The sequence below is a fragment of the Oryctolagus cuniculus genome (genome assembly GCF_964237555.1).
Source record: "Oryctolagus cuniculus chromosome 17 unlocalized genomic scaffold, mOryCun1.1 SUPER_17_unloc_2, whole genome shotgun sequence".
In the NCBI taxonomy this organism is placed as follows: Eukaryota; Metazoa; Chordata; class Mammalia; order Lagomorpha; family Leporidae; genus Oryctolagus; species Oryctolagus cuniculus.
In genome coordinates, this window is record NW_027208203.1 from 419,881 (window position 1) to 447,262 (window position 27,382).

Sequence of the window (27,382 nt, forward strand, 5' to 3'; positions counted from 1 at the left end):
TTTTAAAAATTTCACATCTCATTTTCATACAAAAACATAATTGAATCAAACATTATAAAAATTGTTATTTATCCTGAGTCCAAGTAGAAATTACACAGAGTTAAGAATGAACATATGGGACCCGTCTTTGGTGTGGCAGGTAAAGCTGCCAACTATAATGCTAGCATAACATATGGATGCCGATTTGGGTCTCAGCTGCTCCACTTCCAATCCTTCTCTGTGCTGATGGCCTGGGAAAGCAGTGGAAGATGGGCCAAGTGCTTGGGACCCTGCACCCATGTGGGAGACCCAGAAGAAGCTCCTGATTTCGTACCAGTCCAGCTCAGGCCGTTGTGGCCCTTTGGGGGAGTAAACCAGTGAATGGAAGACCTCTCTCTCTCTCTCTCTCTTTCTCTCTCATTCTAACTCTGCCTTTCAAGTAAATAAATTTCTTAATAGTAAAAAGAACATATTTAAATACTGAACAACTGTTTTCAAAGCTCTTTCAAATCTCCCTCTTGAAAGGAACTTCCTTTTATGCTCAGTTGTTGATATCTGATGTTCTAGTATTCCATTCTATTAGTCATTATTGATGTAGACATTTACTGAAATTATAACCTTGATTGTTTGTGGAACTGTTCGGTTAGCTTGCTGCTTTTCACCCCCTGTCTCAGTCCCTAAGACATTGTATTTGGCTTTCCTAGACAGGTTTCTGGCTGCAGGTACCTGGTGAGCAGCTGAGTGATGCATTCTAAATCAGTCAGGATTCAATTACTATGCAAATATTTTCTAAAATAAAAACCTGACCTTTCTTATTTTCTCTTTTTGCCTTCACAACAGTACTGTGTTTTTCTTGGAGGTTGAGATACATTTTATGACATGAGGTAGTGAAAGGGTTTATTTTCTAAATAAAAGAATCAACTCCATAAAGGAGTTTCATTACAGAGTAATAAAGGCTGATTGTGTCATCTGCGTGATTGACCTTGGGTCATTAGTTTTAGTCATTCTCTGTAGAATCTTTTATTTCTCTTATTAAAATTAATTTCAGATGGCAAAATTTTTGTATTATTTGATCAAGATGTTTATTTCAGTCATTGTGAGTAAGGTCATTGTCAGATCCTTTTCCTGCACACAGTGTTCTGAAATCTAAGATCCTTCCTTAGGTAGCGTCATTGATTTCCGTATTGTTACTTGTGAAGTGGGCACCTTTGTGTCTACAGACCCATGGAGCATGTTTCCTGTTCATGACAGCTTGCTCTGAGCTGCAGAGGGCAGAATCACATTTGTGTCGACTCTGTGTGTAGGGCAGTCCCTCTGCTCCTGCGTCATCACCGAGCTCTGCTCTGCCAGCATCGCCTCTGAGACAAAGATCTGGGAAGGTTTCCACAACACTTTAACCTGCAGATGAAGGGGGAAACAGGTCACAGATTCTGCACAATGCGTCCCTGCTAAGTTATAAGAATTCACATGAACATGAAACCCTGTTCTGTGCTTTTATTAGAACATTGAGTTAATTAGAAGCTCACAGATCTGCACATGTCATTTTCTTCTTTGAAAATAATCCCTAACTCTCACCCAACTGGGCCAGACACGATAATACCGTTGTACCCACTGCCTGTTCCCGGGTGTACTTTTTTAATTTGGGAAGCAGAGAGACAGATCTCCCACCTGCGGGTTCATTCCCAGATGCCCACGGTGGTGGGAACTCAATCTGGCCCTCCCGTGAGGGTGGCAGAGACACAACCACTTGAGAGCCATCATCTGCTGCTTCCCAGGCTGTGTGTTAGCAAGAAGCTGGAATTGGGACCCAGGACTCAAATCCAGACACTCTGATATGGGAAGCAGGCATCCCAACCCTGTGTCTTAACCACTAGGCCCATACATCCACCTCTCCTGGGTGTCATTTTAATTATCCATTTGTAAAACTTCTTTCTTCAAAGTGACATAACTCTTAAACGTTTTTGTAGTGCTGAGCACAGTACAGACATTGAATAAATATAGACTAAGCAGAGAGCCATTTTTTTGAAGAATTATTTTATTTATTTGAAAGAAAGAGCTACAGAGAGAGGTAGAGCCAGAGAGAGAGGTCTTCCATTCTGCTGGTTCACTCCCCAGATGAACACAGTGGCCAAAGCTGAGCCCATCTGGAGCCAGGAGACTCCTCTAGGTCTCCCATGCAGGTGGAGGGGTCTAAGGCCTTGGGCCATCTTCCACTGCTCTCCCAGGCCACAGCAAAGAGCCAGATTGGAAGAGTAGCAACTGGGTCTCAAACCAGCACCCATATGAGATGCCAGCACTGTAGGCTGGGGCTTTAACCCACAGCGCCAGCCCCCAGACAGCCATTTTAAGCATTACTTTCCACCTGTTGTCCTTCTGAATCTCTCAGCATGACTAAAACATGAACAAACAGAACTTTATTGAACAGAGTGGGACGACTCAGTGAACTGGATTATAAAACCCTATGTTCCGGTCTCTCAGATTTCATTGACTTGGAACCTTCCTCTCTCCATGCCTCGCACTGCATCACCAAACAAGACAGGTGCACAATGCTTTTGTGTGTCCTCTACCAGAAGGGACCCCCCCCACCCTGGACTCTGTGTCATGGTTGGAAGTTACTTGGATGAAAGGCCAGAGGACGGGAAGCAGGAGATTGTCTCAGTAAGCAGGGTATGGGGAAGAACCCCTTTCAGGGGTAAATGTTTGGCAAAGAAGTGGTTGCCAGTTCCTGAAGCTGGGTCTGGTACTGGCCAGGAAATTGGATTCAGGCATTGATAATTGGTCGACTCGAATCCTAGCTCTGCTTCTTGGTAGTGCAACCTGTTTCCATGTTGATGAAAAAGTAATAAAAGTTTAAGTCCTGTGTCATAGGATGACTGTGCAGATAAATGGTATATAGTTCACTCTCCATGAATGTTAGCTGTTATATTTTAATCGGTTGAAAAATTCCAGTATGTTTTATCTCATTCGATTATCATAATACGGTTGGTGCAATTGCCCTGGTTAACAGAGACCTGGAGAAGAAAAGGTATGTGCAAGTTTATAAAGTTAGTAAAACTCCCCTTGTATTCAGTTCTGTTTGAGGATGGCTCCATGGCACTCTTGATTCCAGGCAGTCCTGTACACTACAGCTCGGACTCTCGGTCCTAAATCTCACATTGACCTGAAATTTCAAATAAAAGGCTTGCCTCCCTTTAGAAAAATGAAATGTCTTAGCAAAAATAAAACAAATCCGAGAACTGCCTACCTATCATCAGCTCATTTAAAAGGCTTGTGTGGAGCCGGCGCCGCGGCTCACTGGGCTAATCCTCCGCCTTGCGGCGCCGGCACACCGGGTTCTAGTCCCGGTCGGGGCGCCGGATTCTGTCCCGGTTGTCCCTCTTCCAGGCCAGCCCTCTGCTGTGGCCAGGGAGTGCAGTGGAGGATGGCCCAGGTGCTTGGGCCCTGCACCCCATGGGAGACCAGGAAAAGCACCTGGCTCCTGGCTCCTGCCATCGGATCAGCGCGGTGCGCCGGCCGCAGCGCGCCGGCCGCGGCGGCCATTGGAGGGTGAACCAACGGCAAAGGAAGACCTTTCTCTCTGTCTCTCTCTCTCACTGTCCACTCTGCCTGTCAAAAAAAAAAAAATAAAAAAAAAAAAAGGCTTGTGTGGGCTTCTTGGCACTACTTACTTTAAATGCGAGTTGAAGATCATTAAAGAAGATCATAGTTGGCATACATACTTTAAAGGTGAATTGAAGATCATAAAGTCCCTTTATCAACAAGTTCCAAAAGGATTTTTTTCCTTCAAGATACTTGGAGCGATTGCAGTGCTACTGTAAAATGCCTGCCTGGGTTCTATAAAATTGGTGGCATTACACGGAGCACGTTGCTGCAGGGAACACGTCTTGCTGGGAAAAGCAAAAAAAAAAAAAATATTTCTTATCCTAATCCAATTTATTGCTTAAAAACTGAATCTGCACAAGCAGGATTTTTTATATTGCTTCTCCTGGTGGCACCCAAGTGCTTTGCATTCATTAGACCAGGGAAGAGCTCAGCCCTGTGGCACCGAACAGGATAAATCTAATAAAAAAAAAAAAAAAAAAAAACAAAAAAAAACAGAGCCATTCTGCCTTCTATATATACATTCACAGAGAAGATTATAATATCTAAGTGAAACTCATCCTGACTAAGGTTTAGAAAAGAGACAGGAATATTCACAAGACTGAACAACACTGTTTGGATGAATGCTTGATTCTTGTCTTGTACAGTTACTTGCTTTCAGAATGTGATTTCCTCTCCAGTTTCCGTTACTCTGAGGAGAGTTTTTTCAGAGCCATCATCTCCAAGTCAGAGAAAGCTCTGCAGGTCTGCTTCTTCATCAGCGCTGTGCCCATGCAGCCCGAATGCTGACAGTCTGCTTTGTATCAGGCAGGTTCTCAGTCCTGTTCCATGTTGAGAGTGCCAAGTGGAGACTCGCCCGAGTAATGCAAGACAATGGATTTTTGAAAAATTATTACAAACGCCAGAAAAACAGTGTTAAGTGGTGGGTTAATTATTTACTCTTTAAGCATAGAACTTTTCTTTGAAATATAGGAATTTTGGTTGGAACAAACATTGTATCTGCTTTTTCTAAAGTTATACTATTGCTTACAACATGCTTTGCAATCTCTAACGTTGTTTCACTCATTAAAAGGCTGGGAACTTGGAGGAGAAAGTTATTTATTTATTTATTTTTTTTATTTTTTAAATTTTTTTATTTACTTATTTATTTATTGACAGGCAGAGTGGACAGAGAGAGAGAGAGAGACAGAGAGAAAGGTCTTCCCTTGCCGTTGGTTCACCCTCCAGTGGCCGCCGCGGCTGGTGCGCTGCGGCCGGTGCACCGCGCTGATCCGATGGCAGGAGCCAGGTACTTCGTCCTGGTCTCCCATGGGGTGCAGGGCCCAAGCACTTGGGCCATCCTCCACTGCACTCCCTGGCCACAGCAGAGAGCTGGCCTGGAAGAGGGGCAACTGGGACAGAATCCAGCGCCCCGACCGGGACTAGAACCCAGTGTGCCGGCACCGCAAGGCGGAGGATTAGCCTGGTGAGCCGCGGCGCCGGCCGAGAAAGTTATTTATTAAAAGACAAGACTATCTCACCCAGGGCAGGTGGTAGTAGAAAAGGAGAGAGAATTTGCCAGACACTGTTCAGGAGTGTTGAGGTATGGTGATATTAGTAGATTCCACTATTGCAGATTACAGTACGGTTTTTAAGTTCTTTATAGACAGTGCGCCTGCTACTGCCTGCTTTGATCAAAGCTTGATTGCACCACCATTGTTACCCCACCAACCACAAAAGGAAGAATCAATGAAAAATAAGTATGTTTTAAAATAAAGGCAGGATTCTGACCCAGCAATGAAAAGGATTATGAAAAACCAGGAGAAGATGACATGAGTTACTCAAGGAATTTGTTCTGTAGCATGTAGAGTACTTATTATGTACAGTTTATAATATTTAGAGGACTTCGTCAGAGTAGATATTACCCATTGATTAACAGAGAAAATGGGGGCTTGTAACCCTGCTGTTTGCTGCATGGGGCTACAGTAGTTGGTGGTTGTGATTCTGCGAACTCTTCCAGCGCTTTGTCACTTTAAATGGGATTCTGCTTGTTAGTACTTGTGTGCGTTTTTTTGGGTTTGGATTTGATAATTTGGTGGCTTATTTTGATTATGTTCCTTTTGAAATATTTCCTAACTCTGGATTAGAAGAGAAAGGTTGGAAATGTTAACATACCTTTTCTGATAAGGAGTTCTTGAACCACAGGGACATGAACTTTGTTGTGAAATTTTACTTTGGACCACTCTTAGTGTGTTAAATAGTAAAACTGATCCTCAAAGTCTAGAGAAAGCAGGAAGTCTTGTTAATTTATGTAAACTGGATTCAGTAAAGGAATACTGACAGCTGAGGAATCTTATCACTTGTCTTCAGTTTCTTTTTATTCCAACTTTCAACGCTTCTCTGATCCCTGAGAAGGGAGTTGTAGCAGAGCAGGTTAAACTGCCACTTGCAGCACTGGCATTCCATGTGAGTGCAGGTTTGAATCCCGGCTGCTCCACTTCTGATCCATCTTCCTTCTCATATGCCTGGGAGAGCAACGAAGATGTCTCAAGTGCTTGGGTCTCTGCCCCCATGTGTGAGATCCGTATGGAGTTTAAGGCTCCTGGCTTTGGCCTGCCTCAGCCTCTGCCGCTGCGGTTGCTTGGAGTGTGAAACAGCAGATGGAAGATCTCTCTCTCTCTCTCTGTCAGTCTCTCCTCTCTGTCTGTAATTCTGCCTTTCAAATAAATAAAATAAGTCTTCTTGTAAAAATAAGGAAAAAAGAATAAGGCGGGGCCAAAGCTTAGAGTTCCTTCCTGTAGTGGGATTTGGTTTGCAGAATTCCTGGTAGCACTTCCTGCCAAGGTTAGATCATTGGTGGTGCAGTTTGCAGTGGGCAGGTTGAGACCTCAATAGGTGGTGTGAAGTGGGACAGTCTGATTGGGGGGTCAGACTCTAGCAGTAGCTGGAAACTCTGGTAGACCCAGGAACTTGATAGGCATGGTACAGGCCAGTATTCAGAAAAGTCTGCTGACCTCAGCACCTGACAGGTAGCATTAGTAATAGAGGTAATGGATCTGCTACTCCCTGAAGATTTCTGGGAGCTAACAATGAGGTGCACACTGGTTAAACAGCTTTCCCAGGGTCACATTACTGGTAGTGTAACTTGCATCTGTGAGTCTCAAAACCTGCCCTCATTCCATCACATTTCACTTGGTGAGGGGCTTGCCGCCTGGGTGGGGTTCTGGGCTAGGGGAGCAGGAATGTTGAAGGTGCAGTAAGGTATAGAATCAGATGTCTAGGCTGTCGTTCATGTAAAGGAACCACATTTAAGAAAGAGGGAGGAAGTAGGCCAGAAAGGGATTCAGGCTTCAGCCCGTGGTGAGATAAGATCAAGGACAGTGCTGTGTGGCAGGGCCAGGGCCAACTCCAGAACTGGAATGCATATGGGCACATCAAGGCACAGGTGCAGTCTGGGTGCGACATGGTAGCAGAGTTGGGTGGGCTTCCCGGCTGCATTTATCGGTACTAGATCCCAGCAAGTGGTGGATCTGAATCTGTGTTTGCCAAGGTCAATTTAAAGAGCGGAAGAAGAAGTCCATCTTTAGGTTTCTTAATGTTCAGCTTGTGCAGCTGAACAGGATTTGAAGTTGAACGGAAAGGAAGACAATTCTGTTTTGTTTTTTAAGATTTATTTATTTGAAAGACAGGACTACAGAGAGAGGGAGAGGGAGAGGGAGAACCTTCCGTCTGCCAGTTCACTCCCCAAATGTCCACAATAGCTGGGGCAGGCCAAAGCCAGGAGCCAGGAGCCTCTTCCTCCTGGTCTCCCTAGTGGGTGCACGGGCCCATGTACTTGGGCCATTTGCCACTGCTTTCCCCAACACATTATCATGGAGCTAGATTGGAAGTGGAGCAGCCAGGGCTCAAATTGGTACCCATATGGGAAGCTAGTACTGCAGACAGTGGCATAATTCATTGTGCCTCAGCACTAGCCCCAGTGTAACTGGACTTAAATTAATTTCTATAGCATCAGTTTATCTGAGAAAGATAATAAAAATCTGCTTGTATTGTCTGCATTATTTTATATGAAATATTTTAAAATTTGCTATAAATTTATTTGATGAAAGGCAGAGTTACAGAGAGAGAGAGAGAGAGAGAGAGAGAGAGAGAGAGAGAGAGACACAAACAGAAAGAGACCTTCCATCTGCTGGTTCACTTCCCAAATGACCACAATGGCTGGGGCTGGACTTGTCCAAAGCCAGGAGCCAGGAGCTTCTTCTGAGTCTCTCCTGCAGGTGCAGGGACACAAGCACATGGGCCATCATCTCCTGCTTTCACAGACATGTTAGCAGGGAACTGGATCAAAAATGCAGCAGCCAGGATTTGAACCAGCACCCATATGAGTTGCTGGCACTACAGGCTGTGGCTTTACCTGCCATACCACGTCACCAGTCCCAAGGGAGATGGTTCTTGTGGACATCTCCATCAGAGTTGTTATTCTTGATGATTAATTCAAAATAACAGATGTAGACAAGATATCTAAGATGGCATTGCTGTGTGTATGTGTGTGTGTAGTCGTCTTTGACGTGTACACATAGAGCTACACTTGTTTGGGTCCCTTTGCCACATTACTTAATGCTGTCTATCTTGAGATTTGGTTTCTCTGTCATTCACATTTTTTTTGAAATGTAGCAAAGTAAAATAGGGAGTTTTCCAAGTGTATATTTTAGCATTAGCGGGACATACACATTGGAAGCCTCATGCAATGTTAGTATTAAATTATGCAGTTTAGCAGGCATAACATATATTCTAGAATGTAGTACTGCTGTGTGAGTTCCTTGAAATCCTGCTCTTTTTGTCTCTTTCTAAAATGTAAATTGACAACTAAAGTAACACTTCGTAAGCATAATGTTTTGAGGACTTATATACAATTGTTTTATGAATATTCTCTCAGGAGTCATTTTATGTGAATTTATATTTTTTATTTGGACATGATTTATTTTTTTCTCTGATATTAGACTTCAAGCACTATTTGGAAATGAAAAAGGGTAACAAGATTATTGATGTTTGGTTTACTTTGGTGACACTGATAATTCATCAGTCTTCAAGAAATGCTTATAGCCTAAAGGAATATTATTGCCAGAATTTTCTTTGAAACTTTAATCAGCAAATATTTTTCTAAGTATATAGAATGTGGTGCTTGGTACTTAAGTATACAGTATGTGAATGGAAAATGTTATGTGTGCTTGAGTTTTAGGTTCTGATGTTAATTATGAATTCAGTGGCAAAATGCTGTGTTGTATTTGCCATTGTTTTACCAATTGTAAGCTACAGTCAGAAGCTCTGTGAGTTCAAGGAAGATGGGTGCTCCCACGTCAGTGTTTACAGCAGTGACTCAACAGACAGTTGAACGGTGGCTTTCTGCATCCAAAACTGTCAGTGGTGAGGTGGTAGTTTGAGGGGTCATCACACGCTGAGAAGATTTATGAGTAAGCTTAATCTTTTCTTCCTGATCTGAACTCTACTGCTGATTCCAAGCAGTCACAAGAGAGATTGTTTCTAGCTTGTGGAACAACACAGTTCATCCAATCGTGTCATCAGTCAGCTTCCAGATACGCATCAAAGATTCTGCTTCCCTTATTGAGTGTATCTGTGATGACCCAGTCATCTTACTTATCATTTAGTGTTTCATACATCAATCTGTAGGCTTTCTTTTGGCCTGCCCTAGACTTTAGTGGTGTTCCTTGGTCCTGCCTACCGGCTTTATTCCCTCCCTCCCTCCCTCATTGTCTTCCTCCCTCCATTCAGTCAGTCTCTCCCTCTCCCTTTCTCTCCCCTCTTCCTCCCTCCATTCCTTGCTTTTCTCTCTGTGTTTTTTGTTTGTACGTTAGGTTAATGCTTTTGTGTGTAATCTGCTTGGTTCGCAGCTGAGTCTGGCTGTGTACACTTGAGTAAATCAATCCATGCTGAACATCTCTGGGCAGGACAGCTCTTCATCTTGTAGCCTTCACTTTTCTCTGTAGCTGCACTAGGCACAGCTTTGGCTTTGAGGAGACCTTTGTTTCTAAGACTGTGGGAGGCTTTTATCTTCAAGTAATATGTCTCAAGATTTGTGGCCCTTTACACACCCTGGACTACCCTGGAAAACACATTAGAAACAACCCTAAAACAAATGAATTGATTTTCCCAGTAAATGCCATGCAGTTTTAACACAAGCAAAGCATTGTACACACACTGTTAAAAGATAATTGAATCAACAGAAGGTTTCTGTTCCTACAACCTAGGGGAAATTGAACCCTAGACTAAATTTTTAAACCTAACTTCATAATATGTCCATTCATTTTTGTTTCCTTGAGAAGCATATACACACACATACACAAACAAACACATACACACAGGGTGGGGCAGGGTAGGGCTCCCCATCTACTGTTTTACTCCCAAATGCCCAAGCCAGGAACTCAATCCAGGAGTCCATGTGGGTGGCAGGGACCCAATTACTTGACCCATCAACTGCTGCCTCTCAGGGTCTCCATCAGCAGGAAGCTGGAACTGGGGGTCAAGCCAGAACTGAAACTCAGACTGTCTGATAGGAGATGCGAGCATCCCACAACTACACCAGTGTCTGTTCCTGGAATCTTGTCCATTAAGAACATTCCTGTGGTATCTGTGTAAGGTAGTCAGCATCATTGTCACTATCCTTTGCTGTGTGAGCACTGTTTAACTGGAGAAACGTGGTTAGCAAATATTTAACTGGAGAAACATCTTACTATGGAGGTTATGAATATGAACTTTGCAGTTAAATGTGCATTCAAATTCCAATGCTAGTGTTTATCACTGCTGTGGAAACTTACTGGTTCTTATGTGCAGAGGTTTCTTTGTACATAAAAAGAGGACAGTAGTATCTTTTTTGTAAAATGATTGTGAGGTTAATTGACATAAGCTACGTAAGCATATGTAATACATGCAAATCATGTGGGGTTTTCTAATTAGTTCTCATTTTATTACTGTGTACCAGGTACTTCCCTCTCCACTAAATGTTTCAAAATCTGACTGAGGTCATCAGCTGAGTTGCTGGCACTCAAACCGGTTCTTTCAGACTCAAAAGCTGTGTGCTTGCTAATACATCACTCTACGCCAACTGACAGTTGCTTCTGTCTCAGCGGAATGACTGGGCAGCTGCTGATGGTGACTGTTCATTCCAGTCCCTCCCGGGGCTTCTCTGAAGATGTTCTCCCAGAAGCCTCCCTGTGTTCATTTCCTGAAAGTCTGTGCCCATTTTGGTTCATGCTGGTTAGTGTTGTGCTCCAACTTAGCCTAAATTCTTAGCCTACAAACCTGATTTCTGCTCTGAGAAAAAGTACCATATTACTATAAAGGGAATTTATGTTAGTTTTTGTTCAATGGAAGCATAAATGTGTTGTTCATTCCTTAGGAAAGAAAAAGTGAATTTGAGAATTGTATGTAGGTCTTTTTCAGGCTAAATTTTCAGAGAAAGGAGATACTGCTATACATTTTACCAAGAGAACTACCAAGGAACATCTGCTATAATACTCAGATTGTTGCCATTTCAATCCTGTCACCATTGTCACCACCATTAATCCAGTAGTTCCGGTCCTTGAAGTGTTAAATCAGTTGTGCATTATGTCTGAAGTAAGTTGTTGCCAAAATGGAGTAGTCACACTTTCAAATGATCCACTTTTTACAAGAAATTTATTTTTTAGAGGGTGGGTGTTTGGTCTGGCGATGCCTATATTAGAGTTTGTGTTTCAAGTCCCAGCTCCTGAGCTTCAGATCCAGTTCCTTTTTTATTACACTCAGTTGTTGGTCCCAAAATGCAGCCTACTTTACTTTATGAGATTTCATTTTTCATCTTACAGGGATATGGTATAAAGGTAATTTTGCAAAGTTCTTACCTAGTAAAGCTGCCTGACTGTATCCAGTGTTACTATGACATATTTACTCATAAGTTAACATTTCAGAAAAGAGTGACTGTCGCTCCCCCTCTTCGTGGAGGAACGACACAGGACCCTGCGCTGTTCTTTCGTCTGCTCGGCCCTCCCCGGGTTTGCTGCTGGTTCTTCCCGGGTTGGCTACTATCCCTTCCACCTCCGTGGAAGGGCAGTTCCCCCTGGCCGCATTCCCCACTTCCGCAGGGGAGCGGCACACCGCCGGCCGGTTCTCTCGGGGGCTGCACGGGTTCCCTTAGATGTTCCCCATAGTTGTTCCCCATAGATGTTCCTGGTGCATGCCGTCTCTCTCCTCCTTTATAGTCCTCCTCCGCCAATCCCAACTCGGCTGCCCACACGCCGAGTACGCTGCTCTCCAATCAGGAGCAAGTCCTACAGTTAATTGGTTGAACTGGAGGCAGCTGTGCGGAAGCTGTTTCCTCCTCTCCCAGCGCCATATTGTGGGAGAGCAGATGCATAGAATAAGTCCTAATTCGAGTAACTTAGTCTAGTCCGGATTGCTCCCCACAAGTGACATTAACAAACATGATACAAATGGAAAGCAAACTGCTTTTTGGAGGCTGTTTGTTTATTTAATGATTCTTGTTTACTTGTTTCTTTAATTTATTTTATTTTTTTATTTTTTAACTTATATTTAATAAATATAAATTTCCAAAGTACAACTTTTGGATTATAGCGACTTTCCCCTACCCATAACCACCCTCCCACCCGCAACTATCCCATCTCCCACTCCATCTCCCATTCCATTCACATCAAGATTCATTTTCAATTCTCTTTATATACAGAAGATAAGTTTAGCATATATTAAGTAAAGATTTCAACAGTTTGCACCCACACAGAAACACAAAGTGTAAAATACTGTTTGAGTACTAGTTATACCAGTGATTCACATAGTATAACACATTAAAGACAGAGATCCTACATGAGGAGTAAATGCACAGTGACTCCTGTTGTTGATTGAACAATTGATACTCTTATTTATGATGTCAATAATCACCCGAGGCTCTTGTCATGAGTTGCCAAGACTAAGGAAGCCTCTTGAGTTTGCCAACTCTGATCTGATTTAGACAAGGTCATAGTCAGAGTGGAAGTTCTCTCCTCCCTTCAGAGAAAGGTACCTCCTTTAATGATGCCTGTTCTTTCTGCTGGGATCTCACTCACAGAGATCTTTCATTTAGTTTTTTTTTTTTTTTTTTTTTTTTTTTGGCCACAGTGCCTTGGCTTTCCATGCCTGAAATACTCTCATGGGCTTTTTAGCCAGATCCAAATGCCATAAGGGCTGATTCTGAGGCCAGAGTGCTGCTTAGGACATCTGGCATTCTATGAGTCTGCTGTGTATCCCACTTCCCATGTTGGATTGTTCTTTTTTAATTCTATTTTTATTTTTTTATTTATTTTTTATTTAGTAAATATGAAATTTCCAAAGTACAGTTAATAGATTACAATGGCTTCCCCCCCATTTCCCTCCCACTCACACCCCTCCCATCTCCCACTCCCTCTCCCATTCTATTCACATCAATTCATTTTCAATTATCTTTATATACAGAAGATCGATTTAGTATATATTAAGTAAAGATTTCATCAGTTTGCACCCACACAGAAACACAAAGTGTAAAATACTGTTTCAGTACTAGTTATAGCATTACTTCACATTGGACAATACACTAAGGACAGATCCCACATGAGAAGTAAGTACACAGTGACTCCTGTTGTTGACTTAACAATTTGACACTTTTGTTTATGGCATCAGTAATCTCCCTAGGCTCTAGTCATGAGTTGCCAAGGCTATGGAAGCACCGCGCTGATCCAATGGCAGGAGCCAGGTGCTTATCCTGGTCTCCCATGGGGTGCAGGGCCCAAGTACTTGGGCCATCCTCCACTGCACTCCCTGGCCACAGCAGAGAGCTGGCCTGGAAGAAGGGCAACCGGGACAGAATCCGGTGCCCCGACCGGGACTAGAACCCCGTGTGCCGGTGCTGCAAGGCGGAGGATTAGCTCAGTGAGCCGCAGCGCCGACCAGTTCTGGAAGTTTTAACCAGAGCTATTAGGCAAGAAATAGAAATTAAAGGGATACAAATTGGGAAGGAAGAACTGAAGCTATCCCTCTTTGTAGATGATATGATTCTTTATTTAGGGGATCCAAATAACTATACTAAGAGACTATTGGAACTCATAGAAGAGTTTGGCAAAGTAGCAGGATATAAAATCAATGCACAAAAATCAACAGCCTTTGTATACACAGGCAATGCCATGGCTGAGGAAATACAAAGATATTTCAGCTCATCTCTCAGTACATGTTAAGTGTATTCTCTGATGCTGTGGTTTCAAGTTCATGATTTTTATTCACTTGTTTTACTAGTAAAATATGAAATACATAAATACATAAATTATACCTAAAGTCCAACTTGTTTAAAATACTAGGATTTTTCTAAATGGTTTAAACCACTAATTTTCCCCCAGTGTTGGGTGTTAACAGCCAGGAGAAGAGACAGATTTTTCCCAGCAATGCAAATATGCAAACATCAAATAATGTCATACTCCCTATCAGCAGAGGAAAATACAAAACCACATGACCACCTTTCTGTAAACATACTTTCATGATAAACACAATCAACAAACTAGGACTAGAAGGGGGCTTTGCAGCCTTATGGAAAGAATTGAAAAACCCACTGCTAACATTATATTAATGATAAAAAGCTGGGTGCTTTCCTCCTGAGCTGAAAAGTAAGATTAGGATTCTGCTGTTATCACATCTATTTAACTTTGAACTAGAGATTATGACCAGGAGGGTAAGTCCAAAAACTAAAGTTTGAATGTATAGACTAGAAGGGAAGATGTGAAATCTGTCTAAGATTACATGCTCTTATATAAGAAAATTCTAATGTGTTCCAACTAATAAGTCAGTGCATCAGGCACACAAGACAGAATTGAATAATAAAAATCATTCCTTTCTATATGCACTTCTGAGGAACAACCTAAAAATGAAATTAAGAAGGCAGTGCCATTTTCTGAGAACTCAAAACTATATCCTGAAAAATGTTGAAAGAATGTGTATTATCTAAAAAGAAAACCAGGTTCATGGATTAGAAGATTCATCATCTTTAAAATGTCTGTACTCCCACTAATGATCCAATAATTCTAAGAGAGTTCTATCAAAATCTGAAAACCCATTTTTAATAAACTTAAAAAAATGCATGTGGAAATGCCTATGGAATTTAAGAAACCCAGAAGACCCAAAGATTTCATGGGGAAAAAAAGATGCACATTTTTAACTTTTAAAACTTATTACAAAGCAATAGTAATTAAAATAGTGTGATACTGGCATAAAGGTGAATATATTGATCAGTGAAACAGAATCAGTATTCCAGAAAAATACCCATGTGCCTCAGGCTAACTGATCTCAAAGAGAGTACTGCTCCAGTTTGGATGTTTGTGTTTGAAAGGCAGTGTGTGTCGGGGGGGAATCTTCCATCCATTGGTTCACTCCCCAAACACTTGGATCCAGGAGGTGGGTGCAGGGGCCCAACCACTTCGGCCGTCCTCTGCTGCTTTCCCTGGCTATGAGCAGGGAGTTGGATCAGAAGTGGAGCAGCTGGGATTTGAACTGATGCCAGTATGGGATGCCGGCATTGCAGGCAGTGGTTTAACCTACAACGCCAGCCCCTTTGATAAGGGTTGTCAAAGCCAAGCTCCAGTTGAAGTTTTATTGCTGATGGTAGTCTTGAGAAGTGATGGCTCCAGTTGAGGACATGTGCGGGCTGGAGGCTCCACCCTCTTGAAGGGAGGAACATAGCTCCAGGTAGACACTGGGTTAGTTGTTTGGAGAGCAGGTGGTTACAAAGTGAGAGTCCACCTCAATTTCTCTCCTCCACTTTCCCTTCCATCTGCCATAAGGTGATGCAGCAGAAGGCCCCCACCAGATGTGGCCACCTGATCTAGGACATCCAGTCCTCCAGGACTGTGAGCTAAGATGAACCTCTTTCCTTTTTAAGTTGCCTGGTCCTGAGAGTCTGTTACAGCAACAGAAAATATACTAAGAAGAAGGCAGAGAGGAATTACATGGGGGGAAGAAATATCTTTTCAACAAGCGGTGCTGCGCGCACCGTAGAGCCACATGAAGAGAAATTAAGTTTTCTCCTCGTTCCTAGCATATGCAAATATTAACTCATAGTGGGTCAAAGACTTAAATGTAAGAGCCAAAAGGATGAAATTCTTAGCCGAAAACAAAGGAATGCATATTTATGACCTTGAATTTGACAGCTGATCCTTGAGGGTGACACCAAAGATGCACGTAGGAAAAGGAAAAACAGATAAATTAGACTTCATGAAAAGAAAAACCTTTTGTGATTCAAAAGATACTATCAGGAGAGCGAAAAGTGCCCCCAAATAGGAGAAATATTGGCAAATTATACATCTCATAGGGACTAGAATAAAGCTAATGTATACAGAACATTATAACCCAAATAATTCAATTTTATAATTAGGCAAAGGAGCTCATTATGTGTTTCTCCCAAGAAGATACACAAATAGGCAGATGAAAAGATTCTTGACACACTTAGGTATCTGGAAATACAAATCAAAACTATAATGAGATAGCAATTCAGACTCCTTAAGATGGCTGTAATCAGGGGCTACCTGCAGTGCCAGCATCCCATATGGGCACCAGTTCAAGTCTCGGCTGTTCCACTTCTGTTCCTGCTCTCTTCTGTGGCCTCAGAAGGCAGTGGAAGATGGCCCAAGTGCTTGGGTCCCGGCATCCATGTGGGAGACTCGGAATAATCTGGCTTTGGATCGGCCCAGCTCTAGCCATTGTGGCCATTTGAGGAGTGAACCAGTGGATGGAAGACCTGTTTCTCTTCTCTCCTCTCTATCTTCCTCTTTCTAACTGCCTTTCAAATAACAGGTATGGGTGAGAATGTGGAGAAATCAGAACTCTCATAACGTTATGAGTTGGAATGTACAATAGTGCAGCAAGTTTGGAAAACACTTAGTTCCTCAAATGGCTAAACACAGAGTTAGAATATTATTCAGAAATTCCACCACTATGTAAATACCCATGAGAAATAAAAACATACTATCACAGAAACTTGTACATTAATCTTTATAGCAGCATAAAACCCCAAATATGGAAATGGCCCAAACATCCATTGACTGGTAAGTAGGTAAACAAAGTGTGGTGGCCATACAGTGGGGGTCTTGCACCACAGTGAGTAGCAGTAGAGCCCCAGTACTTGATGTTGTGTACGTGAGCCTTTGACACCACTATGCTGTGTTGCAGGAGGCTCATCTGGGAAAGAAAAAAAATGAGATGGATGCAGTTTACATAAAGTGTCCAGAACAGGCTGCTCATTAGATACAGAACATGGACTATTTTTGATGAGAGATGGGGTGCATGACAAGGGCTGGGGAGCAGCTAATGAGTGTGGGTTTCCTTTTGAGGTGATAAAAAATTATAAAATTGACTTTCATGGCAGTCACACATAGCTGTGACTGTACAGTTGTTTCACAACTGATGATGAGTTGTCAGTAAGTTCAGTGTAAGCTGAAAATACTGTAAGCTAAAAAAGGCAGTTACTACCAGTAAACCTTCCAACTCTTATTATTTCACTCTGCAGTGCACTGTGGGTACTGAATCTACCCATGATTCTGCGCTCTCTGAAAGTGCTGCCCAGCTGCTGGAAAGATTATTCTGTCACATTTTAATAGTCCAGGGAGGACCAAAATAAAGAATTTGAAGTGCAGTGTCTAATAAACGTATTTCACATTTGCACCATCATAAAATCAAAACATGATATCAAGTCACCATTAAGTAGGAGACCATCCATAGCAAAAACCACAGTATTGTACATTGTAAGTGAGTGATTTGTAAGTTACGTGAATAAGCTCTTAAGGGGAATCTAATCAAATGTGATTTTTCTTACAAGGGCAGAGTAAAGCAAATCAGGTTTGTCTGATAATACTCTGGCTTTAAAATATTACAGAACCCTTAAGTAATTGAGAGTGAGGGTTATTGAATCTGACTGCCTGGATCCCTATTCCAGTTTTACCAGTTATGACTTTGTGCAGTGTGCAGAAGTGCTTTCATTTGAAGATGGATGAGATGAAAGTATGCATGTCACAGGTTGTTGCAGAATTTAAAGGAACTACAAAGTTAGGTGTTGATTACTTGTTAGATTCCAGGTTCTTAAAATTGTTGTTGGCGGCTGACACTGCGACTCACTAGGCTAATCCTCTGCCTTGCCGCACCAGCACACTGGGTTCTAGTCCCGGTCAGGGCACTGGATTCTGTCCCGGTTGCCCCTCTTCCAGGCCAGCTCTCTGCTGTGGCCAGGGAGTGCAGTGGAGGATGGCCCAAGTGCTTGGGCTCTGCACCCCATGGGAGACCAGGATAAGCACCTGGCTCCTGCCATTGGATCAGCGCGGTGCGCCAGCCGCAGTGTGCCGGCCGCGGCAGCCATTGGAGGGTGAACCAACGGCAAAAGGAAGACCTTTCTCTCTGTCTCTCTCTCTCACTGTCCACTCTGCCTGTAAAAAAAAAAAAATTGTTGTTGGCGTTATCTAGGCTTCTGTGTTGTCAGCTGAGTACAAGTTCATTTTTCACAGGCAGGATTAACGATACAGAGGACGTCTCCAGACGTAGCCCCAATTGTTGAATTGTTAAATATTGTGATGTAGGACACACAGAGCTACAAGGCTGGGAGCTTGAAGCAGCCAGGGTAGGAACCATTGTAGGGGGTGATTTGGTACTGGTGAGGCATTAGCTGGAGCAGAACAAAGTGAATTTCACAACAGGTGGCAGCTGGAGAGGCAGAGCAGGGGGGAATGTGTCATTCCTGGTTCGTAAAGAGACTGGTCTGGGGAAGACGTTGGAAAGAGCAGGCAGCATCTTTGGAAGGGTGGGCTGGGGCCTGCTCTGTGTAAGTTCGGATGTGCAAGTTCACTGGGCTGATAAAGGTATTTTCTTTTTTTTAACTTTTATTTAATGAATATAAATTTCCAAAGTACAGCTTATGGATTACAATGGCTTCCCCCCAATAACGTCCCTCCCACCCGCAACCCTCCCCTTTCCCACTCCCTCTCCCCTTCCATTCACATCAAGATCCACTTTCAATTCTCTTTATAAAGGTATTTTCTTTTAAGTCAAGGTTTCCAGAGTGAAATAGAATTATTTGCTATTATTGCCACCATTAAACAAACAAAAAGTTGTATTTAATAACTGTTTAGTCCAGTAATGGTATTTTTTATTTCTTACTCTGGTAGACGTTTGAAAAGTGGCAAAGTCCCTCCTGTAGCTGGAAATGTCGAAGGAAAATTGCACTGGCCATGTTAAAAAGGCAAGCAAGGAATTATTCATCACGATTAATACAGCAGCCAAAGCCATTACATTAAAGTTCAAGAACTGAACTGAACTACTCTGACAAAGGCCTCGAGTGTTTTAAGTTCCAGGGTGAACCAAGGGGAAAGCACTGGAGGCCAGGCCATGAGTAGAAAGAGTGCCCGGGGGATTAGGGTGTGTTTGCTGACTGGCTTATGGAAGGTGGAGCCCTAACTTCTCAGCTTTCCTGGCTGAATGCATTGCTAAGGAATGTCTCCTGGGTTCTTAAAGATTGATATCTCAAAGGGCCAATCAAAGCATTTAGAATGGCACATTTTCCAAAGTAAGTGCTCTAAGAGACAGGAGGTGAGGAGCCTGTAGCCAGCAAGAGAACTTGTTTAGATGAATCAAGCTGAGGATAACATTCAGGATAGGTTGGTCGGAAGCCAGTCGTTTCCAGTGCTTTTCACGTGGAATAAGCCTTTGGGTGCAGACAAGCCTTTGGGAATATAAATACATGTGTACAGTGCATTGTTTGTAGGACAGAAGTATTCAGCTTACTCAGTATTTATTCCGTATGCATGTTTTAAACCAAGGGAATGTCTCTGTTTTGTTTCTCTTTGGATCTCAACTATTCATTTTTTTCCCTTATCAGAAAGAACTATACCCTGAGGCTTTCTTTCTTCAGGAGTTGTTTTAATCTAGACTGGAGGTTTTTTTTTTTTTTTTTTTTTGTTTTTTTTTTTTTTTTTTTTTTTTGCTATTGCAAGTCCCATTTAACTTTCCATTTTTACTTGAGAAACTGAATGGAGGTTCAGGCTGCTTTTCTGTTGGTAATTGCACAAGTGTGTGAATTTCAGTGGTTTGAATGGTCACACACCTATTATATTCTCTCTCAGTATCATCTCTGTCCTACATCTTGTAAGCATTTTGGAAATTAACAACTTTGTGGACAACCCAGACAATAATAGTGGTGGTTGTTAAACTTGCAGTTCTGTAGTACCTGAATATTTTTAATTATTTTCATACACATAATCTCACTGTGTTCACCCAGTCAACACAGTGGTGGTGTTTATTCTAGAGATTTTGTTGTGCAAATGGGGAAACTTGACTCTGGGCCTATGGTTCCTCTGCTTAATGTCTAGATACAGTCCCTGGCTTATTTGTCAGACCTGGATATGCAATCAGATTGAATTTGAAAATCATTATACTAGTCTTTTCTCTCAGCTCTAAATTGGTATATTTCTCAAATATTACACTTATATTTGTAATACAGCTTTAGGATGACCTCATAATTTTTGAAACCTGTTGAATCAGTTGGATCTTAAGAACTGAGGCATACGGGGCCAGCGCTGTGGCAGAGCGGGTTATTGCCCTGGCCTGAGGCACTGGCATCCCATGTGGGCACCTGTTCAAGTCCCGGCTACTCTTCTTCTGATCCAGCTTTCTGCTATGGCCTGAGAAGGCGGTAGAAGATGGCCCAAGTCCTTGGGCCCCTGCACCCTTGTGGGAAACCTGGAGGAAGTTCCTGGCTCCTGGCTTCAGATTGGCACAGCTTCTGCTGTTGGAGCCGATTGGGGAGTGAACCATCAGATGGAAGACCTCTCTCTCTCTGTCTCTACCTCTGTCTGTAACTCTGCCTCTCAAATAAATGAATCTTAAAAAGAAAAAGAACTGAGGCATAAAGATTCTAGCTAAAGGTCCAATATATTTTAAGAAAAAAGATTAGAGTAAGATTAGCCCCTTCCCTGGTACCAGGGACCCATGACGCCCAGCCCCTTCCTTGGCACCTGGGACCCAGGACACCCAGCTCCTCCCTAGCACCTGGGACTCCCAACCCCCTCCCTGGCAACAGTGACCCCCGACGCGTGGCCCTTACTGTCACTTGGGACTCCTGATGTCCAGCCCCCTCCCTGGCACCCCAGCTCCCTGCCCCTTCCCCAATGCCCTGCCCCTTCCCTGGTACCCAGGACCCTGGAAGTCTGGCCCCTCCCTGTCACTCGGGACCCCTGACACCAGGCCTCTACCCTGGTACCTGGGACCCCTGACACCCGGCCCCTCTCTGTCACTCAGGACCCCAGACGCATGCCCCCTCCCTGACACCCTGGACCCCCGACGCCAGGCTCCCTATCCTGGACACCTGACCCCCTCCTTGACTCCCAGGACCAGTGACTCTGGGCCTCTTCCCTAGCACCCGGGAACGTGGACGCCCAACTCCTCCCTGGCACCTGGGACTTCGAACCCCTCCCTTGCACCCAGAACCTCAATGCCTGGCCCCCACCCTGGCACCCTGGACCCCTGATGCCCAGCCCCTACCCTGGTACCCAGAACCCCCAACTCCCTCCTGGGACCCGGGATCCCCAAAGCCTGGCCCCTTACTTGACACCCAGGATCCTCGATGCCTGGCCCCTCCCTGGCACCATGGATCCCCAATGCCCAGCTCCCTTCTGGGCCCTGGAATCCGGACACTTGGCCCCCACCTTGACAACAGTGACTGCCGATGTCCAGCCTCCTCTCTGGTGCCCAGGACCCCCGACACCTGGCCCCCTCCCTGGCACCTGTGACCCCCGACACCCGGCCCTCCCTGTCACTCGGAACTCCTGACATCCGGCACCCTCCTTGGAACCGCGGATCCCCAACACCCTGCCCCTTCCCTGACGCCCAGCCCCTTCCCTGGTACCAGGACCCCCGATGTCCGGCCCCTCCCTGTCTCTTGCGACCCCTGGCGCCAGGCCTCCACCCTGGTACTTGGGACCCCTGATGCCTGGCCACTCTCTGTCACTGGGGACCCCAGCTACCTGGCCCCTTCCCTGGTACAAGGGACCCCTGATGCCTGGCCCCCTCCCTGGCACCCTGGATCCCCGACACCTGGCCCCTTCCCCGTTGCCCAGCTGCTTTTCTGGTACCCAGGACCCACAGAGTCCAGCCCCTCACAGTCACTTGGGACCCCAGCCGCCCGGCCCCCTCCCTGGCACATGGGACCCCTGATGCCCGACCCCCTCCCTGGCACCCAGGACCCCTGATTCCCGGTTCTGCAGTCACACCTCCGTGCAAAGGAGGCAGTGGCAGTGAAATGAAAGGACACTGGACAAGGAGCAGAAGACCAAGGTCAAGCCCCACCTTACCTTAGCTGACCAGCCGCATGCTTGAGAAGCTCCCTGCCACCCCTTCTCCTCCTCCTCTGTTCCATCTGCACCTGCTGACATCCGATTCCATCCTCAGCTGGATGCCTTCAGTTCTATGAACTGTCATGTGCCACCTGAGTCTCCAGTAAAAACAAAAACAGGCAACAACAACAACAGCAACAACAAAGAAAGAGCCGGGACAACAGAAGAAAGACTACGCTGGGGATACCCTAGGACTTGGCCCAGCTCCAGCTCTGGGGCTTAGCAGGGACCATAATCAGCCACTGTCTGTGCTGCCCCTGGCACCTGGACCCCAGACATCTGGCCCCCTCCCTGGTACCTGGGACCCCTGATGTTCGGCCCCTTCCCTGGCACCCAGGATCCTGACATCTGGTCCCCTCTCTGGCACCTGGGACCCCCGACACCTGGCCCTCTCTCTGGCACCCTGGATCCCCGACGCCCGGCCCCTCTCTGGCATCCCAGACCCCCAACGCCCAGCCCCTTTCCTGGTACCTGGGAGCCCCATTGTCTGGCTTCCTGGGCCCTGGGATCCCTAAAGCTTGGCCCCCTCCTTGACACCCGGGACCCCTGACTCCCGGCCTCCTCCCTGGCAACCGGGACCCCAACACCCAGCCTCTTCTCTGGCACCCAGGACCCTCGATCCCAGCCCCTCCCTAGCACCAGGACCCCACCACCCAACCCCTCCCTGGCACCTGGGACCCCCAACCACCTCTCTGGCAACCGTGACAGCGGATGTCCTGTCCCTTCCTGTCACTTGGGACCCCAGACACCCGGCCCACATCCATGGTATCTGGGACCCCTGATGCCCGGCCCCTTCCCTGGCACCCATGAACCCGATGTCTGGCCCCCTCCCATGTCCCAGGACCCCAGACGGCCACCCCTCTCTGTCACTCGGGACCCCAGACGCCTGTCCCTTCCTGGTACCCAGAACCCTGATGTCCAACCTCTTCCCTGGCACACAGGACCCTCGATCTTGGCCCCAACCTGGCACCCGGCCCCCAACGCCAGACCCCTCCCTTGCACCCAGGACCCCAACTACCTCCCTGGCACCCGTGACACCCGACGCCTGGCCTCTCCCTGTCACTTGGGACCCCAGACACCCGGCCCCCATCCATGGTACCTGGGACCCCTGATGCCCGGCCCCTTCCCGGACATCCGGGATCCCGATGTCGGGCCCCTTCCTTGACACCCGGGACACCTGCTGCCTATACCCTCCTTGGCACCCCAGACCCCCGAAGCCCGGTATCCTCTGTGGCACCCCAGACCCCCAATGCCCAACCCCTTGCATGGTACCTAGGAACCCCATCGCCCGGCTCCCTACTGGGCCTCGGGATCCCAGACTCCTGGCCCCCTCCTTGACACCAGGAACCCCTGACACCCAGCCTCTTCCGTGGTACCCAGGACCCTGACGCCCAGCCACTTTCCTGGCACTCGTGGCCCTGGACACCCAGCTCTTCCCTGGCACCCAGGACCCCTATATCCTCCCTGGCACCCATGACCCCCAATGCCTGGCCATTCCTGTCAACGGGACACCCAACGTCTGACCCCGCCATGGCACTCTGGATCCCCAACACCTGGCCCCTTCCCAAACGCCCAGCCCCTTCCCTGGTACCCAAGACCCTCAAAGTCCAGCCCCTCCCTGTCACTCGGGACCCTTGACGCTCAGCCTCCTCCCTGGTACCTGGGACCCCTGACGCCGGCTTCCTCCCTAGTACCCTGGACACCAGACACCCAGCACCTACCCTGTACCCAGAACCCCAATTGCCCGGCTCCGTCCTGGGCCCCAGATTCTCTGATGACAGGCCCCCTACCTGGCACCCTGGACCCCCGACCTGAGGCCCCTTCCTGGGCCCCTGGATCCCAATGCTGGGCCCCCTCCTTGACACCCATGACCCCGGATGTCTGGCCTCCTCCCTTGCACCCAGGATCCTCGCCACCTGGGCCCCTCCCTGGCACCCATGAACCCTCCTGCCCAGCCCCTTCCCTGCCACCCATGACCCCCAACAACTGGCACCCTCCCTGGCAGCCTGGACCCCAAAGGCCTGGCCCCTTCCCTGATGCCCAGCCCCCTCCAGAGCACCCGGGTCCTCTGACACCTGGCCCACTCCCTGGCTCCCAGGACTCCAGACGCATGGCCACCTCCCTGGCACACCTGACCAAAGATGACTGGGCCCCTCCCTGGCACCCCAGACCCCCAAAGCTGAGCCCCTACCCTGGTACCTGGGACCCCCATTTCCCTGCTCCCTCCTGGGACCAGGGAACCAGGACCCCTGGCCCCCTTCTTGACACCAGGAACCCCTGATGCCCGGCCTCCTCCCTGGCACCCGGGACCCCGACGTCTGGCCTATCCATGGCACCAGGGACCCTGGATGGCAAGCTCCTCCCTGGAACCCCAGACCCCCGATGCCTGGCTCCCTCCTGGGACTCAGGATACCCAACACCTGGCTCCCTCCTTGACACCCAGAACTGCTGACACCCAGCTCCTCCTTGGCACCCTGGACCCCCTATGCCCAGCCCCTACCCTGGTATCCGGGACCCTCTTCACCCAGCTCCATCCTGGGCCCCAGGATCCCCGACAGCAGGCCCCCTCCCTGGCACCTGGACCCCTGACACCTGGACCCCTCCCAGGCAGCATGCACCCCCGATGCCTGGCCCCATCCCAGGCACCCTGGACTCTCGACGTTGGCACCTCTCTGTCATTCAGGACTGCAGACACACGGCCCCTCCCTGTCACTCAGGACCCCTGATGCCTGGCCTCCTCCCTGGTACATGGGACCCCTGACGCCCAGCCCCTCTCTGTCACTCTGGACTCCAGCCGCCCAGCCCCCTCCCTGGCACCCAGGCCCCTGATGCCCAGCTCCCTCCTGGGCCCCGGGATGCCCGAAGCCTGGCCCCCTCCTTGTCACCCTAGACTTCTGACACCCAGCCTCCTCCCTGGCACCCTGGGCCCCCGACGCCCAGCCCCAACCCTAGTACCTGGGACCCACTTCTCCTGGCACCCTCTGGGCCCCAGGATCCCCGACACCTGGCCCCCTTCTTGACACCTGTGACCCCGGATGTCCAGCCTCCTCCCTGGCACCTAGGTCCCCTGCCGACTGGCCCCTTCCCTGGTTCCCAGGACCCTCAACGTCCAACCCCCCCTTGGCACCTGGGACCCCCGACACCTGGCCCCCTCCCTGGCACCCCGGACCCTTGAGGCCCGGTCCCTCCCCTGACACCCAGCCCCCTCCCGGGCACCCAGGACCCCCGACACCTGGCCCCTCCCTGTCACTCGGGACCCCAGACACCCAGCCCCCTCCCTGGCACCCGGACCCCAACGCCTGACACTGGGGTGTTTTTGTTTTTTTTTTTTCAACATCCAAGTACAAATTTTATGTAACAAAAAAAGACAACGTGATTCTTCCAAAATAAAAACTGGAACACCTGTGGAGCTTGCACAGCAGCCTTCTTACTAGAGGAGTAGTCAGGGGAGGAGGAAAAAGAACAAAAGGAAAAACTAAGGTGTAAAGATCAATTTCTAAGCAATAAAAGCTCAGTATATTGGAGATCTTTATTTAGAGAGAATCCATAACATCTAAAAGTAAAAACTGAAAAATGAATTGAATGAGATTTCAGGAAAGATCGATATTTTTAAAATCCACTAGCTTACCAAGCACCGGCGAGAAACAAATAAAAGATATTAAAGGTCAGTAGGCAGAGTGGACAACATATATTGACAGGAGGGAAAAAAAGGCTTCAATTATGTGATGCCTTTAAGCATTCTTCAAATCACTATTAAAACATGATTCAAATGGCCCAGCAGAAAAATGAGCAGAAATATGAAGAAAAAGAGAAAGCCCCTAAGCCAAGAAGCAGAATTTTAACTCACCTGAAGCAGGTGACCGGCAGCTGCAGCCAGGATCCACCTGCAAGAAGCACTGGGCAATCCCAAGGCGACCCCAGCGGGTGGCAGGTGCACCATGGGGCAAGGAGCCTAGGAGGAGGGCAGGGGGCACTTCCCACCTCACCTGATTCACTTGGAGCACAAACCTGTTAGGTAGCCACGCCTTGGAGGATGCTGATTGGCTGCGTCTTTTGTGACGCTGTGTGCGCCCCCGTCCAATCAGGCACGGTGATGTCATCACGCGGGATCTTGACGCCACAGTGGTCTTAGAGTTCCTCTGTGGAGCGAGGTCCCAGGAGAGGGCTGCTCTGCCTAGAAGCTCCAGAGCCCAGTGGGGGTCTGTGCTCTCCACGTTCGCACGCTGGGGGTCGCCTGGCACCTAAGAGCTGAGGACTTCAACTTGGTGAGTCCCCACAGGGGGAAAGCAGAACCGGTGGAAGCTGCCTGGGACCCCTGACCCCTTCCCTGACACCCGGGACCCCGGACGTCCGGCCCCTTCCCTGACGCCCAGCCACTTCTCTGGCACCCGGGACCCCCGAGGACAGCCCTTCCCTGGAATCCAGGACCCCCTTTGCCCGGCCACAACCTGGTACCTGGGACCCCCATCGCCCAGCTCCCTCCTGGGCCCTGGTATCCCCTACGCCTAGCCCCCTCCTTGAAACCCGTGACCCCCGATGTCTGGCCTCCTCCCTGGCACACAGGAACCCTGCAGCCTGGCCCCTTCAAAGGCACCCAGGACCCTCGATATCTGGCCCCGTCCCTGGCACCTGGACCCCAACGCCCGACCCCTCCCTGGCACCCGGGACCCCGACCACCTCCCTGGCAACTGTGACACCCAATGGCCGGCCCTTGCCTGTCACTTGGGACGCCAGACACCTGGCCCCTTCCCTGGTACCAGGGACCCGTGATGCCCGGCCCCTTCCCTGGCACCCAGGACCCAGGACACCCAGTTCCTCCCTAGCATGGGAGACCCCAACCCCCTCCCTGGCAACAGTGACCCACGATGCTCGGGCCTTGTCACTTGGGACTCCCGGCGTCCTGCCCTCCCTGGCACCCCAGATCCCCCACACCTGGCCCCTTCCCCAATGCCCTGCCCCTTCCCTGTTACCCAGGACCCGGACCTCTGACCCCTCCTTGTCACTCAGGACCCCTGATGCCAGGCCTTCACCCTGGTACCTGGGACCCCTGACACCCAGCCCCTCTCTGTCACTCGGGACCCCAGATGCCCAGCCCCATCCCTGCTACCCGGGACCCCTGACACCGGTTTCATCCCTGGCACTTGGGACTGAAGCCTGGCCCCCTCCCTGACACCCTGGACCCCCAACACCGGGCTCCCGATCCTGGACGCCTGGCCCCCTCCTTGACTCCCAGGACCAATGATGCCGGGCCTCTTCCCTGTCACCCAGGAACCCAGACGCCCAGCTCCTCCCTGGCACCCGGGACTCTCGAACCCCTACCTGGCACCTGGGAATCTCCATGCTTGGCCCCCACCCTGGCACCCTGGACCCCCAATTAATGGCTCTCTCCTGGG

General features: G+C 47.8%; 1 protein-coding gene and 2 long non-coding RNA genes across 3 annotated transcripts in view; 2 read left to right on the forward strand and 1 right to left on the reverse strand.

The window, feature by feature from the left end:
* Nucleotides 1–11,997, forward strand: part of LOC127482757 (uncharacterized) — a 29,328-nt gene extending 17,331 nt beyond the window's left edge. Inside the window, exon 6 of the mRNA XM_070067659.1 lies at nt 10,556–11,997. Within this exon, the coding sequence (XP_069923760.1) occupies nt 10,556–10,574 (19 nt within the window). The 3' untranslated portion in view covers nt 10,575–11,997. The remainder of the gene's footprint in view (nt 1–10,555) is intronic.
* A 122-nt stretch (nt 11,998–12,119) lies between these two features.
* LOC127489697 (uncharacterized) lies at nt 12,120–25,970 on the reverse strand. Its single transcript, XR_011385766.1, has 3 exons — nt 25,837–25,970; nt 21,948–22,081; nt 12,120–16,794 (listed from the first exon to the last, which is right to left on the reverse strand). It is a non-coding gene; the product is annotated as an uncharacterized lncRNA (long non-coding RNA).
* Nucleotides 18,033–20,493, forward strand: LOC138847886 (uncharacterized). Its single transcript, XR_011385765.1, has 2 exons — nt 18,033–18,461; nt 18,633–20,493. It is a non-coding gene; the product is annotated as an uncharacterized lncRNA (long non-coding RNA).
* Nucleotides 25,971–27,382: the final 1,412 nt, after the last annotated feature.